The sequence below is a fragment of the Liolophura sinensis genome, chromosome 5 (genome assembly GCF_032854445.1).
Source record: "Liolophura sinensis isolate JHLJ2023 chromosome 5, CUHK_Ljap_v2, whole genome shotgun sequence".
Taxonomy (NCBI): domain Eukaryota; kingdom Metazoa; phylum Mollusca; class Polyplacophora; order Chitonida; family Chitonidae; genus Liolophura; species Liolophura sinensis.
In genome coordinates, this window is record NC_088299.1 from 1,056,317 (window position 1) to 1,070,653 (window position 14,337).

General features: G+C 37.1%; 1 protein-coding gene across 1 annotated transcript; it reads left to right on the plus strand.

The window, feature by feature from the left end:
* The first annotated feature begins 4,979 nt into the window (after positions 1–4,979).
* LOC135465763 (cilia- and flagella-associated protein 90-like) lies at positions 4,980–13,312 on the plus strand. The gene is made up of 3 exons (XM_064743091.1): positions 4,980–5,193; positions 9,896–10,015; positions 10,310–13,312. The coding sequence occupies exons 1-3, from the start codon at positions 5,050–5,052 to the stop codon at positions 10,463–10,465; spliced, it is 420 nt and encodes a 139-aa protein (XP_064599161.1). The 5' UTR covers positions 4,980–5,049; the 3' UTR covers positions 10,466–13,312.
* The last annotated feature ends 1,025 nt before the right edge of the window (positions 13,313–14,337 follow it).

Genomic DNA, 14,337 nt, shown 5'->3' on the forward strand with positions numbered 1-14,337 from the left:
CAGCAACCTACGGATGGTCGAGGGTTTCCCCCGGGCTCTACCCCGGTTTCCACCCACCATAATTCTGGTCGCCGTCGTATAAGTGAAATATTCTTGAGTACGGCACAAAACACCAATCAAATGAATAAATAAATAAATAAGTAAATAAATAAATGTTGCAGTGTTTTACATGAGCTCAAACATGCAGTATTTTTTGACATACCACCCATAGAATTTGCCTTAACACCGACTCTAACACACAAGACTCACGAATTGTGTAATTTACCCTAATAACATTGCATACAGAGCATCAATCATGAAACATTCTCCTGCATGTATGCAAAACCTAGAAGCTAAATACATGTAGTATTTTTGTGAGAGACCACCCTGTTCACCTTAAAATGGATTCCAATTTGAAAACAGAAAGCAAAAGTAAAATGTCTGCAAAGCTGCATACATGTTCAAATGAGTCATTAATTCAGCATTAGTACTCACATGGCCAGAAAGCAAATGGCTGCTCTTAAGAAGACTGCTAAAATGTCGCAAATGCATTTATCAAACCCTATCATAGTCATATTCCTTGGTCAGCAAAATGTTATGGAATTATGTTTATTACTAAATGGAAATTGCATGAAATTCAACCACATTAACGACACCTTGCCCAACAAATGCTTTGCCAAGTAGCTGAAGCAATACCCTCAGGGAAGTCTTTTCATCACTACATCAATAAAGGCTTTGCTGTAAAGTACAGGGTACATGTATTTACAGGAACTGTGCAGGCACTGGTATTTAGCGAAACAAATAAATGTGTTCTAACAAACATGCTGATGAACAACTCGGCCGTGTGATGGAATTTTACCGTAGCCTCGCAGGACGCACCTTTGCATAACAATGTTTTTTTTTTCTTCAAACCACTAAATCTGTCATAAATAAATAGGATGAATGGCTAACAGAAGGACAAAGATTACCACTCGCTATATTGGAGTGGCTTATCCACAAGTACCAATGACATCTTCATAAATTCTAGTCAAAACTGAACCACAAGTGAATGTGACTCACTCCTTCGCACATGAAGAATCCTTGTTTGAAATCATCTAATTTCTACTGTGTTCATGTTCTTGAAATTTTGGCTATTTCCAGTCTGTTGTATGAAACTGGATGGCATATGTTCTATGAAAATGGATGACCTCTGTTGTATGAAACTGGATGGCCTCTGTTGTAGGAAACTGGATGGCCCCTGTTGTATGAAACTGAATGGCCTCTGTTGTATTAAACCGGATGGCCTCTGTTGTATGAAACTGGAAGACATCTGTTGTATTAACATCATTCAAAATATCCATTTCCAACCTGAACGTCCCAAGCTTAACTAAGAACCTGGTTTACCTCCATATGAGCCTACATATACATGTATGTACCATATATAAAATCAATACCTACAGAACTTTGACTTATATTATGATCATATCCCTGAGACTTGCTATTTCCTGTTGGTTTTCATGGACCCCAGGAATTTGGTTAAACAGCCCTGGCTTACACAGGAACCTAGTTTATCTCCATATGAACCTTAATACCACCAGGGCACATTTTTTTCAAGTGGTTTAACTTCAATTACGACCACGTCATTGAAACTTGTTGTTCTTAGTCAGAGGTAAAATTGCCATGGAAACCAGAAACGACTGAATGATACTAGAAAGCACTAAGGATGCAATTTTGCAATTATAAACAGGAATCCCGCTGTCCTCCCACCATAAATAGTGAAGGCCTTGGGGAAGAACAGTTTCATTGTAAATTGACCGAGCTACCTTCAATAAATAAAGCTATTATTATTACAATGCTGGCTGACGTCGTATCAGGAAATAAGCTTATGTATGGCGTAAGACACCAAGCAAATAAATAAACAAGAAAAGTACCTTTGATTGTATTTCTAGGCACTAATAATTATGATAGCTATGGAGACATCATTATTTCAATTTCTATTCATGCATCTCTCTTTTATTTTAAAGTACATCATTTTTAATGGTTTCATATCTGACTAAATTTACGTCTTCAACTATATTTTTCAACTGAATTCCAGTATATATTTATATATATATTCATATATTTAACCTGGCATAAGTAAACAACTTTCACACCCCAAAGGTTTTGTACAGACAAAATGTCACCAAACAGGGAACAAACTTTCAGAATTTTAACAAGTTGCTGTCAAGTCAAGCTACTGGGTAAATTTTATGGTGATTGTAGAAAGGGGTTCCAAGGTTTGTTTGGAAGAAAGGATTATATCCTACAGAAAAAAATGTGTAAATCTCAGCACCAAAAGTAATATTTTCTGACATCGTTTTTGAATATTCCCAACCAAAAATGTGCATAAAACAGGGGTTATTAAGAAATATAAAATATGCTTCAAAAAATAGAATGCACAAAATGTTTTCATTTTTATGGGCATATTTTTCTTTATTTTCCTAACCATACTTTATTTATTTGATTCATGTTTTCAGTTGTACTCAAAAATATTTCACTTATACGACGGCAGCCAGCATTATGGTGGGAGGAATCCAGGCAGCTGGACTTGAACTCACACTGACCGCATTGGTGAGAGGCTCCTGTCATACTTGTTTTATAGAATCTTTTCATGTATCCTTTAAACAGAAAAAAAGGCAAAAAATTTGTGCTGCTATATTAGACCTCAACTACTTGATCAAGACATCCAAATGTCTAATGATATTTATCTGACATTGAGTGAACAATTAAATATTCACTTTTATCCATGGTTTCCCCTCGACCATCAACTCACTCAAGTCGCTATAGTTACAACATGACTAATGACTGACTTTTTTGACTGGGTTACCTCCCCTTGTTGTCTAGATAACAGATGTTCAGCAAATTTTGAAACCCAAGGCGTGGTACTGTGTTGTTATTATGTGGCATACCATGTAACTTCAGTTCTGTCTTACAGACCATTAGGACATACGAACACTTTATAATACATTATCGACAGATATGAAGATCATTTATGGTTTTGTGGTAGACTTACAACTCTCTTTCAATCTATCATACATGTGCAAATGTCGTCCATGAGTGAATGCTGCAATGTCGGAATCTTTGCCCTGCCTTATTTGCATGTTATCTCGTTGGGCCAGTGACGGATTTCCCCTTATAATTCTCTTAATTTACATTTTTTTCAGAAAAATATAGGCCCTGCAGGTTTAGTTAGGAGTCAAATGCAACTCATTTTTGTATTTTACTGAACCTACTAAAAAATACTGAATTTCTTTCGACGCTAGGTCCCTTTAAGGGCAGGTAACTCAAACACTATGTCACTAGATATAATGAAATAGCAGGCAATTTCACACGTAGACATCCTGTATCATATAGTGTTTAATATGAGACTCATGTACAATACATGTATTACTGGTAATACTGACAATAAATACTGAAAACAGAGAGCCCACCCACCTCTTCTTGACAAAATCTGATAATGAGAAACAAACAAAGACATTTCACTGGTCTAATCATTCATTCATTCCCTTGTGCACATATCAAATGTGGTCAACCAGCTTCAATCAACAAATCTGTTTTGAGGCTCCTTGCACCAAAAGTGAGTCATGACAACACTACCAAATAATAAACATCGTATTGCAAGATAAACATAAGCCGAGACAAGTGCATGTAAACAATGGTGCATGTGGCTGGATGTGATTCGCACATGTTTGTAGACGTTTCGCTGACTTTCATGTCAAGACCAACAAGAATATGTACATCACATTGGGGGCGGGGAGGAAAGGTAATAATGTTTACATATCAGATGAGGGTACAGGGGCTGGGAAGCTCTGTGACCCTATATGTAAATTGTGGCAAAACAATGTACAGCTGTCAAAATGAGGCCCAAACACGGACATGGAGGGAAATGCTGAGTCATGGTTTGATGGTTATCTTTGGGATTAGGCTAACGACCAAACAACATGTTAATCTGACTAAGAATACTAAAAGAGGGTCACATGACGCTTCAAAATGGCTGACGACGGCAAGGTACTTAATACCGCCAAAGTTCTATCAGTCAATGTGACCAACACACAGCGAAGTAATTCGTTTCATAAGTGAGGATAGTAAATTAAGAGGATAGTATTAGAGATTCCACCATAAAATTACATATAAATGAGCAGAGGAGGTGAGTTAGATTACCATACGTGGGAAAGAGATGGGAGTTTGAAATTCACGCCATGTTTTTTGAGAGGCGTTGATGAACTCAGTGTTACAATGAATGTCAGAATTTTAAAATAGCACACCGAGTCCATCTAGATAAATTATATGATACTATGGACAACACAAGAAGGCATTCAAAGTAAATTTATAGAACAAGACTGGGCTGTGATAGTATACGTAATCACAGCCATATACAGAGAAGACTACTTTGAGTTATTTTAACCAGAACACTTAAAATGAGGGGAATTTTCAGTGCCTCTCAAAGCATGTTTTTTAATTTTGGATGATCAAGCAAAAAAATACGAGGCTGTAACAATAAAACTTTATACATCATCGAAATAACTGGACGTGGAAAAGTACTGTCAGAGCATAATAAGTGTTCATTAAATTTAAATGTACATACGATATGTAATTACTAAACAAGGCATAACAGTAGCATGGTTATCCTAGAGGCCAGATTCCTATTCTACAGTCACCTACTTGACAGTCATGTTATTTACAAAGAATGGCAAGAAACAATACACTATACACACTTACAACAATTAATAGTCACAGAGTATCTGCATAGCCAATATTCGACCTTTCGGTGTTATACGCCCAGCGGTTTCAGCTCAACAAATTTACTTCCGGGAAGAAGAATCATGTGAATCGGAAGTAAATAATTTTACTCATTTTTGTTTTTGCCTCATAAATTTTTTTCTGTTTTTTTTTGTACTCTACTACCAAAAATATTGTCTGAAAAATTCGTATTAAAATATGATAAATATTCATGATTACCTTAGAAACGAAGCAGACGATGTCGTGACCCCGACGCTAAATCAGTTTGCAGAAAGCAAGGTGCGTTGAGAAGGAAAGGAACACACTGCTAAAATGAGTGAAGAAGTGTTGAAGGTGAAAACCGATTCAGATGAGTTTGTTCTTCGTGGGAGGCCCTGTGAATTGTCGGCCTTTTCCTTCGTTCCCACAGAAAGGAAAGAACCCGTGGAGAGAACATATTTTAATTCTCCAAAGAAGGTACGATCTTTCAAAGTGTCATGTCGTCATTATTGGAAACGAGGACTTCTGAAACACGGTGTCAGTGACGTATAATTCGAGCCAGACCCAAATCAGATTCTCATACTGATGTACGCTTCATCCATGGAATTTTAGTTCGGCGTACATGTGATATTGCATTTCGATATATCTTAACATAGTCCGAGATTGTTCTGACGTTAGGTATGACGAAAAGTTTGATCGGCCAAGGATGGTCCCAAACCAACGTCAGAGTGCGCTGCATTTAAAAAGCAGAGGCAGTGGCTGTGGCAGCCTGTCACGGCGTTTGAGACAAAAATTACCCATCAAATACCTCTCCATAGCCTGGAGTTTGCAGACACGTGTGTTCCTTATCTTTTCGTCTTTCAACGTATTACAAGCACAATGCCCAAACATCAAAGCAGTATCGGACTAATCTTAACATAGAATAAAAATTATATAATGTCATTCGAGGCTAGACCCTGTCTGTCTCTGTGGCTTGGCTTAGTTCTGCATAATGGCACCTTCACTCCAATATTATTTTGAAGTCACTATGGTGCAGTCTTGCATCCTTATATTTATTTTTCTTGGAGTAGTGCAAAAGTTCTGCCAACTCAAACCTCAGGTATTTGTCTCTTGTGGAAGTACAGACCTCTGAGTCCACAAATATGCATGCTACAATTTTGGAGGTCTCACATTCATTCATTAGCACCTGCCAGTCTAGAAGGTAATTGCCTCAACATTAAGGCGAAACTTATCCGTCATGATGGCCCCATGGTGAGTGTAAACAGCGTTGCCTCTCGTGTGTGGGGAGTTCTCACTGAAGCAGCATTTTCCCGGGAATGACCCTTTAGCTCAGTTGGTAGAGCATTAGACTGGCCATCAGGACATGTTACACTAACTTGGTACATGTAGCGCTTCTCTTTGCCATATCTTACCCAGAAGAAAACGTTCATAACTCAAGTCCATTATAGTGTTTGGTATACACTGATTCCACAAGATATCTGCGCATTTAAGAAGTCAAAATAAGCACAAGTAAAACCTCTTTTGACAACAATCCAGCCATTTAGAATTTAAGTTGAGAAGTGCAACTAACATCCGCCATGTTTCATGCTCAAACCTCAGGTAAGGTACGTGCTGAAAGATAAACCATTGACCACAAAATCCAATGACTACAGTTCCCTTATTCTTAAAAGCCAAAAAAGTAAAAGCCAAAAAAGTAAAAGCCAAATTAATTCCTAACAAAAAATACCAGTGGAAGAAATTTTCGCAGAGCAAGTTTGCACCTTGTCTCAACTTGGTTGTAGTTCAAACTCAAAATATGGCAGATGTTGATCGATTCAAATGTTTTAAACGGCTGGATAACTGTTCAAACATAGTTTAGCAATGCTGGCTTTGAAATACATGTCATCTACACTTGGATGACTTAGGGAATCTGTGCATGCTAAGTACAAGGACAGGTTTCCATTTTAAAGGTCGGTGAAATTTTCTGCATGCTACAGATAGCCAGCCACCCACCCAGGGCTCTATGTTCTAGTAGAACGCTGTATACAGCTGGGCTAGCTGAGACCTGAGTTCGAATCCTGGTGTGACCAATGTAGTAAAATCCTTAAATCATTACACTGGTGCCATGAGCATGATAGGTTCCCAGAAACATGGTTCTCTGGGCCTGTGAACATGAGTATGTCTTGGGAAATGGGAAGGATTTAAGTGGGGAGGAGTGTAATAAGAGCAGTTTTCCAGGGCTTATCCCAGCTAGCAGTAGCTAGTGGTGATTCCCTTTAGCTTAGTTGGTAGAGCGCTGGACTGCTGAGACTCGATTTCAAACCTTGGTGTGACCCACATAGTAAAATCCTTAAACCGTTACACAACAAGTGCAATAATTTACTGACACAAATGTGAACTAGTAGTCAAAAACCTGCTCCATATGTGTGTTTCAAAACTCACTTGTTCACTTTTGGAAAATTCTGAATGGAGCAAAATGCTACAGAAATATGAAAGCCATTGTTCAAATGCGGGAGGGTTGGTTACATTTTAACCTGGGGCGATGATCTTTGAGACCACCAGGCTGCTAATGAATAAAGGTGAGGCCGCAGAGATTGTAGCACACATATTTGTAGAGGTCTGTGCTTTCACAGGAGACACACTATAAGTGTTTGAGGTGTGAGTTAGCAGAATTGTAGCACTGCTCCAAGAAAAGTAAATAGATGGATGCATGACTGCAAAGTAGTGACTTCAAAATAATAGTGGAACGAAGATACATCATGCAGAACTAGACCCACTGTACTTTTACTTAGCCGTGGATGACCATGTTAGCTTTTTTATGACTGGCGCTTGAATTGTCCTGGCTTTCTCCCATTCACCCCTGCAGGATACTTTGTAAAATTTTGGAAAACAGTTGATTACTAATCTCCCTCGCCTGTCCAGTCACACCTTACAATGATTGGGGTCCTAGACTATTAAAACCCTGATCATCCCATAGGTAAATATACATCCATATTTAATCAAGTTCAACCTTTCTGCTGATTTAAAGTTTGAGGATTTGCTGCTATCTGTCTAGGATGCTAGATATGTGTTTATCCTGGATCCTGGGCCTCTCGACTGCAAATTGTGTGAATGTGTGGACAGGTAACCCAGATGGCGTATGTGATGGGCAGCCATTTTTGTGAAGTTCAAGTGAGCGGAGAACATTTATAAATATGGATGGATATTTACGTTTTGGATTATCAACAGGTCTGGATTTTGACAGTTTGGTGGTCTGGGACCCAAATCCTTGTAAAGGTGTAATGGGAAGGGGATGGGAGTAAGGCATGACTGTGCAAGCCCAGTCCAAATATAAAAAAGCAAAGATATAACCATCCTGGGCTAAATTTGACTATAAGCCACAAAAACACTGTTAGCCTAATTCAGACAAAACATACTTTTTTGCTGAAAGTCCATACTATTTTCGCCCCCGCTGCAAATCATATCAGCTCCCACACACAAATTTTGATGCATATTCCATCTCGACTACCTAGGAAGTAGAGTACTGTCCCAACTTAGACCCAACACGAACTGAAGAACAAGGTTGATCATGACTGTCTGGGCCTGTGAAGAGAATCAAACTGTGAACTGAAATATTAATAATTATTTTTATACATAGCAGAGGTTGATGTAGTCTCAAATAGTGGATATAATTATCTAGAATCCAATGTTTTGCATTGATTACGAAAGGTGCTGTATGTTTGCAGAACTGGTTGATCATTTGTTAGTTGAGTTTCTTTATCTGTTCAGATGATTATCAGTCACATTTGGCTATTGACATGCACAGTAATTGGTACCACTGGTTTAATGCACATTATACTGTAAACTGCGGAAGTTATGCTAGCACATAGCTCTGATTTTATCAAACTGTACTTTAGGTCATGTATGATTGTTAAATGCATTTTCTGAGGGCATTATTGTAAATGCATACATTTTGATTGCCCATCAATGGATGTTGAAAGTATGACCAGCAGCTAAATGCAAGGCTTAGTAAACATGTAACAGATACAGTGTCGGGTTTTGGTTAACCTTCTCATTTACTAATGTTTTCCATGTGAGGTGTCTTGGTTCTCAACTACAATGTGTTGGTGTATACCATTGTCATAACGGCACAAATATCCTACTTGATTACAGCAACTTTACTCTAAGCAGTCGTTGAGAGTGGGTCATATTGTGAGTGACTTGTCTTTCAGTCATAAGGACACACTGATTACAGTGTTCAATCTCGGCATTGGGCAGCTTACACAGTCTTGATGTTTGTTGAAGGCCATCATATAATTTAAAAATTCTTGAGCAAGGTGTGAAATAACAATGAAATAAATAAATGGTGATTATCTACTGTCCTTTAGTAATATGACCACGTTACCATTAAAAGATGTAGAACTCCAACAATATTATCTTTATTATGGCTCTCTTTATTTCACAGATACCAGGTTTGATGAGTAACACAGTGCATTTCTATGTTTATATTTAAATATTTTTTATATTTTATATGCTATGTTTTTAGTAATATTGGAGGATTTTTTTTTCTCTTCAGGTATACGATGTTTTAGCTGAGTTGGCTGTTTTGATAGTAATTTTCAGAAATATTTATCTGGAAGCCATGCAGTGCTAATTTGCAGCTGTTTCATTGAATGTCCTCAAGTATTCCTTGCAAAATCTGCCTACCACTTTAATTGTTGTTACATTTGAATTTCTGTAATCATTCTTTGGTCACGGTGGTGATCTGACTAAACAAAGTCATATAGGTGTACAATTGTATTTATATTGTTGTAAATCTTGTGACAGAATCTCCTTGTTGCTTCAATGCAAGGATGCAATTTCATATATGTGATAAGGGGGGCAACTCTTACCAGAAATATGATATGAATAAAACCATAGCTGAACCTTTTAACCACAGGAGCTCTTCAGTCCAATTTGGTATCTCTACTAGAGTAATAGTATGTTAAAAGATCTCTTAGTCTAAGATTCTTTCTACTATATCAAGTATAAACTCTGCCTTATATTCACCCCTGCAAGAATTTAAAAAAAAAAAAAAAAAAAAAGACACCTTCTGGAAAAAAGTGAGGCCTCATTTTGAATCCCATGATCATACATGTAGGAACATGTTACACTGTACTTCAATCATAATTTAGCTCATGCTCTTATCTTTTGTTTTTTTATTTGTTTTTCTCACCAACAGAATCATTATCCATTGTGTCAATATGATCGGTTGTTCCGAGAGGTAGATGGGTACAATAACAAACTTCACAGAGATGACAGAGAACATGCAAAATCACTAGGGCTGTCAGTTAACAATGAGGTAAGGGGAGTTGCAGCTAGTCAATTCACACTGTACCTAATTAATAGATATAAGAATTTATTTCTACCTTGCTATCGATGTGTTGCCCCACTCTTATGTTTTACAGCAGATGTGTGTAAAAAATTCTTCTAGTTTTCATAGAATATGGACTTGCTGTCTGTATCCCACATTAACCTCCATTTTTTAACTGGATAAACATTGCTTGTAATGGTAAATTTTGAAATGTGTTGAGCATGTTAGTAATTACCAAAGATATGTGATGATATTTTTACTGATGCACTGCTCTTTTATTAGGAAAAGGTGAAGGCCATTCCCTCTAAGTCCTCGTCTGAATATGGCCATCGTTTAGCATGTGCTAAAGATCCACCTACAAGAGAACATGTCCGAATTGGCTATGTGGAAGCAGAATTTTTCAGAAGGAATGGGATCAACATACAAGAAAATAGGTGAAGCTGTTTTATATTTTAAACTTTTCACCCATTCATAGTGTACCAGGCATTACCAAGTTCCCCCAGAATACTGACAATAGAGATGAATTTACATGTACATCAGCTTGATGGACGAGTGTGAGCCTGCTACATAAGCCATGTCTGGTTTCTGGCCGAATATACCTACTCCCCTACTTTTCTGGGCTTCCTTGGTGTTTTGTCACTCAGTACTCTGATGACATTTGCTTTTACATGTATCTTTTGTTTAAGTCCTTAACATGTACAATGGTATTGAATACAAGCTTGACAGAAAATCGTTCTACATGTGGTAGTAATTTGCATAATAAGATTAACAGTATTTAACCTCAGTATTAAAGCATAGAAGTATGCCAGTTACAGCCTGAAAGTGTCTCCATGTGAGAGTTTTTTTTTTCATCAATATTTGGTGTTTCCACATGCATGTAATTATTTTGGACAAAAGATATGCCAGATGAAGCAAACTGCAAGCCTATTGTAAATCTTTAACCTTTTCAACCTCTAAATCACTTTTTTCAGTGGAATTCATTCGTACAATTATAATAAAAATGACACTCAAATGACTTGTCTGTGTCACTAAAGATGCAAGCTTCATAAAACTGAAAATTATTTCTCTACACCCCATGTTTCAATATTTTGCATAAAGAGACAGTTGAAAGGTTGAAGAACTAGGGTATATACAAACGTGTAAACTGTTTATGTACTTACTCTATATAGACAGTGTTCTTTTAATAGCTTAGAAAGATAATATGCGTGTTTCAACATACAGGGTTACTACAATGAAATGACGTCAGGTCACTTTGCAGTGAATTACTGTCAGTCTGCCAATATGGTGTATAGAACTTGTCAGTTTATCTTAAATTTTGCAAAACTAATATTTTGCCACTACATTTTTCTAAACATGAGTATTGCCATGTTGAAAGATAGGCAAGTATCCCTTCTGCCATGTTGAAATACAGGCAAGTATCCCTATCAACTTTTTGATGTCATTATGCAGTGGGATGTCACTCTGTTGTAATGACCAACTCAACAATTGTATATTGCATTTTAAACCTTATAAGTAATTAAGTCAACATTTTGTGATAATTTCTTGTAAAATTGATTTAATTTATGTATTTCTCCATTGTACATAGCATGTATTCACTCATATTAAAGGTGAACTGCAAAGGTTTTTTACTTGAAACTGAAAGTGAAAGGTCAAGATTGTGTTATTTTTTCTGTTATGTCGTGTATGTGTACCACAGGTCTGGACAGTCTACAAGTTTCTCAAAATGTCCAGGGCTTGTTCCTCTTTAATTTCAGAATATGACATTCAATTGGCCTTGTCATTCTGGGTTCATTCATTTCACCCCAAGACTGCCACATTTGATGAATGATGAATGACTGCCAAAGATGTCATGGCAATAGACATTTTCCATACTGTGTTACAAATTCACAATTGTAAAACTTTATATTAAAAACGAAATATTTTCACAAAGAGAACTTCCATAATCTTTGAAACAAAAACTGAAGAAACTTGCTGATATTTTATGTGAAATTTCAACATGCTGCAGTTCACCTTTGATATGAAGCAAATGTGCACCCTGCAAGTGCAAGTAGCTAAGTGGGAAATGGTAGTTCATAGTTTTGTCTCAGTTTTATCTCATTTGTGTAATCTTTCTTTATGATGCGATACACTGTGTATGATAACTCATTGGAGATAATTAATCTGTACAGAATAAAAACTTCTTTTATATGTATATGTTTTGATTTTTTTGAAGACTTGGTTTTGTAAATGAATTATCTGTGGACGCATTGATTATACATTGTTTTATATTGAAAGACGTTCTTAATATCCTGCAGTAACTGAAACTGACAAGGATGGCAAGTTCAGCTATGATACGATAATAATCATGAAGAGAACTACACGTACATGTACTTCCTGTAGAGCTGCTTTAACCTGTGAAGAACCTTTCATGACTGAAGCTGTGTAGTATAATGTTCATTTCTGCCTTTGTGATGACCAGTGCATCTGTGGATTTATGTATAGATGCATATTACTTATGTATTACAAGAGACCAGTTGTCAACCCGGCTTGGAAGAAAGTCACAGTTAGGCAGCGAAAATGTACCCCAATATCGACCAGCACTTGCATGTACAGTATATACAGAAAATAGTGCCATTACTGCATGGACAATGTCCACTAAGCAATACACATACAGTGTATGCAGTATGCCTTTTGAGTCTTTTGAAATCTTCCTTAAGCTGACCTTAAAAGTTAAGGAGGGTAAGATCCAGTATTTGCATATAATTTCTCCTTTACTTTAATCATACACTACCACAAAATATCCCCTGTAGTTGACTGATCGTTTGCTTACAGTTCACCTTTCTTTCACCAGGCAATCTACTATAAGGGGTTTGTTTTGACCGATCTGTTATTGATGACACCATAACATGGCAAGGGAAGTCTGATTACTCTGCGAGCAATTAGATCATCCCAAGGCATCAGCATAATTCTTTGTGGTGCTTCTTCTAGTCTTAAATAAAGTTCACCATACCAAACTTTCTTTTCCACCAGCATTCTCCAGTGAGGTTGCCTTTCTCTGTTAGGAGAACTAGCCTCTGACATGTAAGTGAAAAAAATCGAGCGTACAGCAATAACCATCAATCAGACAAGTTGATAGGTAAGGATTTTCAGGATTACCTCAATGATGGGAGGCCTTGAGTGATTCACATTTTGGTGCCTGTCTCACAGCCTCTTGTTCTCATACTGTAAGCTCACCGGCTTCAGTAATTTGTCAGGTATTTGCTCATCAGTATAACCATCTAACATGTGACCCATTACTGAGTTCAACGTTTAGACAGCTCTCTTGTAAAACTCCAGTTACAAATTTGAATAAATTTAAATGACCTAAAATTTCACCCATCACTCATTAGCACATTTTGCTTTATTCAGAGTTCTTTTGATCTTAAAACTGCGTTATGGTTAGTTTAAAAGGTATGATGTTATCCTACTGGGAAAATGTACATTTCAGCACCAGACGTCATATTTTAGTGCTGTAATTTGCTTCTGCAAAATTTTAGGTAATTTACTGTAATTTCAGTCATTTCATGCCAAACACTGACAGTCAGTTTTATCAGGAGGAAACTGGAGTGCACCATGGTAAACAACCAACCCACATCATGATCGAGACTGCACACCATATAATTTTGTTTATTTGATTGGTGTTTCATGTTGCACTCAATATTTCATTTGTATGACGGCAGCCAGCATTATGCACACGACAATATTGGAAGACAATAAGCCTTCAGTGAATGTAAGACTGCAGCCGAGAAAAGAGCTCCGATTAGAAAAAGTTAAGCAACTTGATATTTGCATAATTAAGTCAGATTTGGTGTATGTACTTTCCACAAAGTTTTGAGGAAGTAAAAAATAGGTCTTTATGGTCAGCTTGGTATATGTATAAAAATAAAAGTTCACTGCTCAAATGATACTGTGCGACAGACATAACTGCACATTAGCACTGGAGTACAAGCTGCTCAACCTTTCTAATTTCATCGAAACCCCATAAATGTCAGTTGCCAGTAAAATGATAACCTACTGAGGATTTACGTATGAACCTAGCTAGTTAACTTCCATACCAAATACGATTTATACTGCGATCATGTAACTTATATAGACAGCCGTCGTGATGAAAAAAAAAAAGAAAAAGAAATTCCCACTTGAGTAGATCGATCCCACAGCCTACAGGGATAGGACTTGCTCTAGAAAAGAGAACTCTGCTGGATTTAACATAAAAGAGATTTTCTCCTCTGTGCAGATTTATGCTTACAGAATAATCAGTGAGCCATGGTATTCCACTCTGACACAGACGTTGC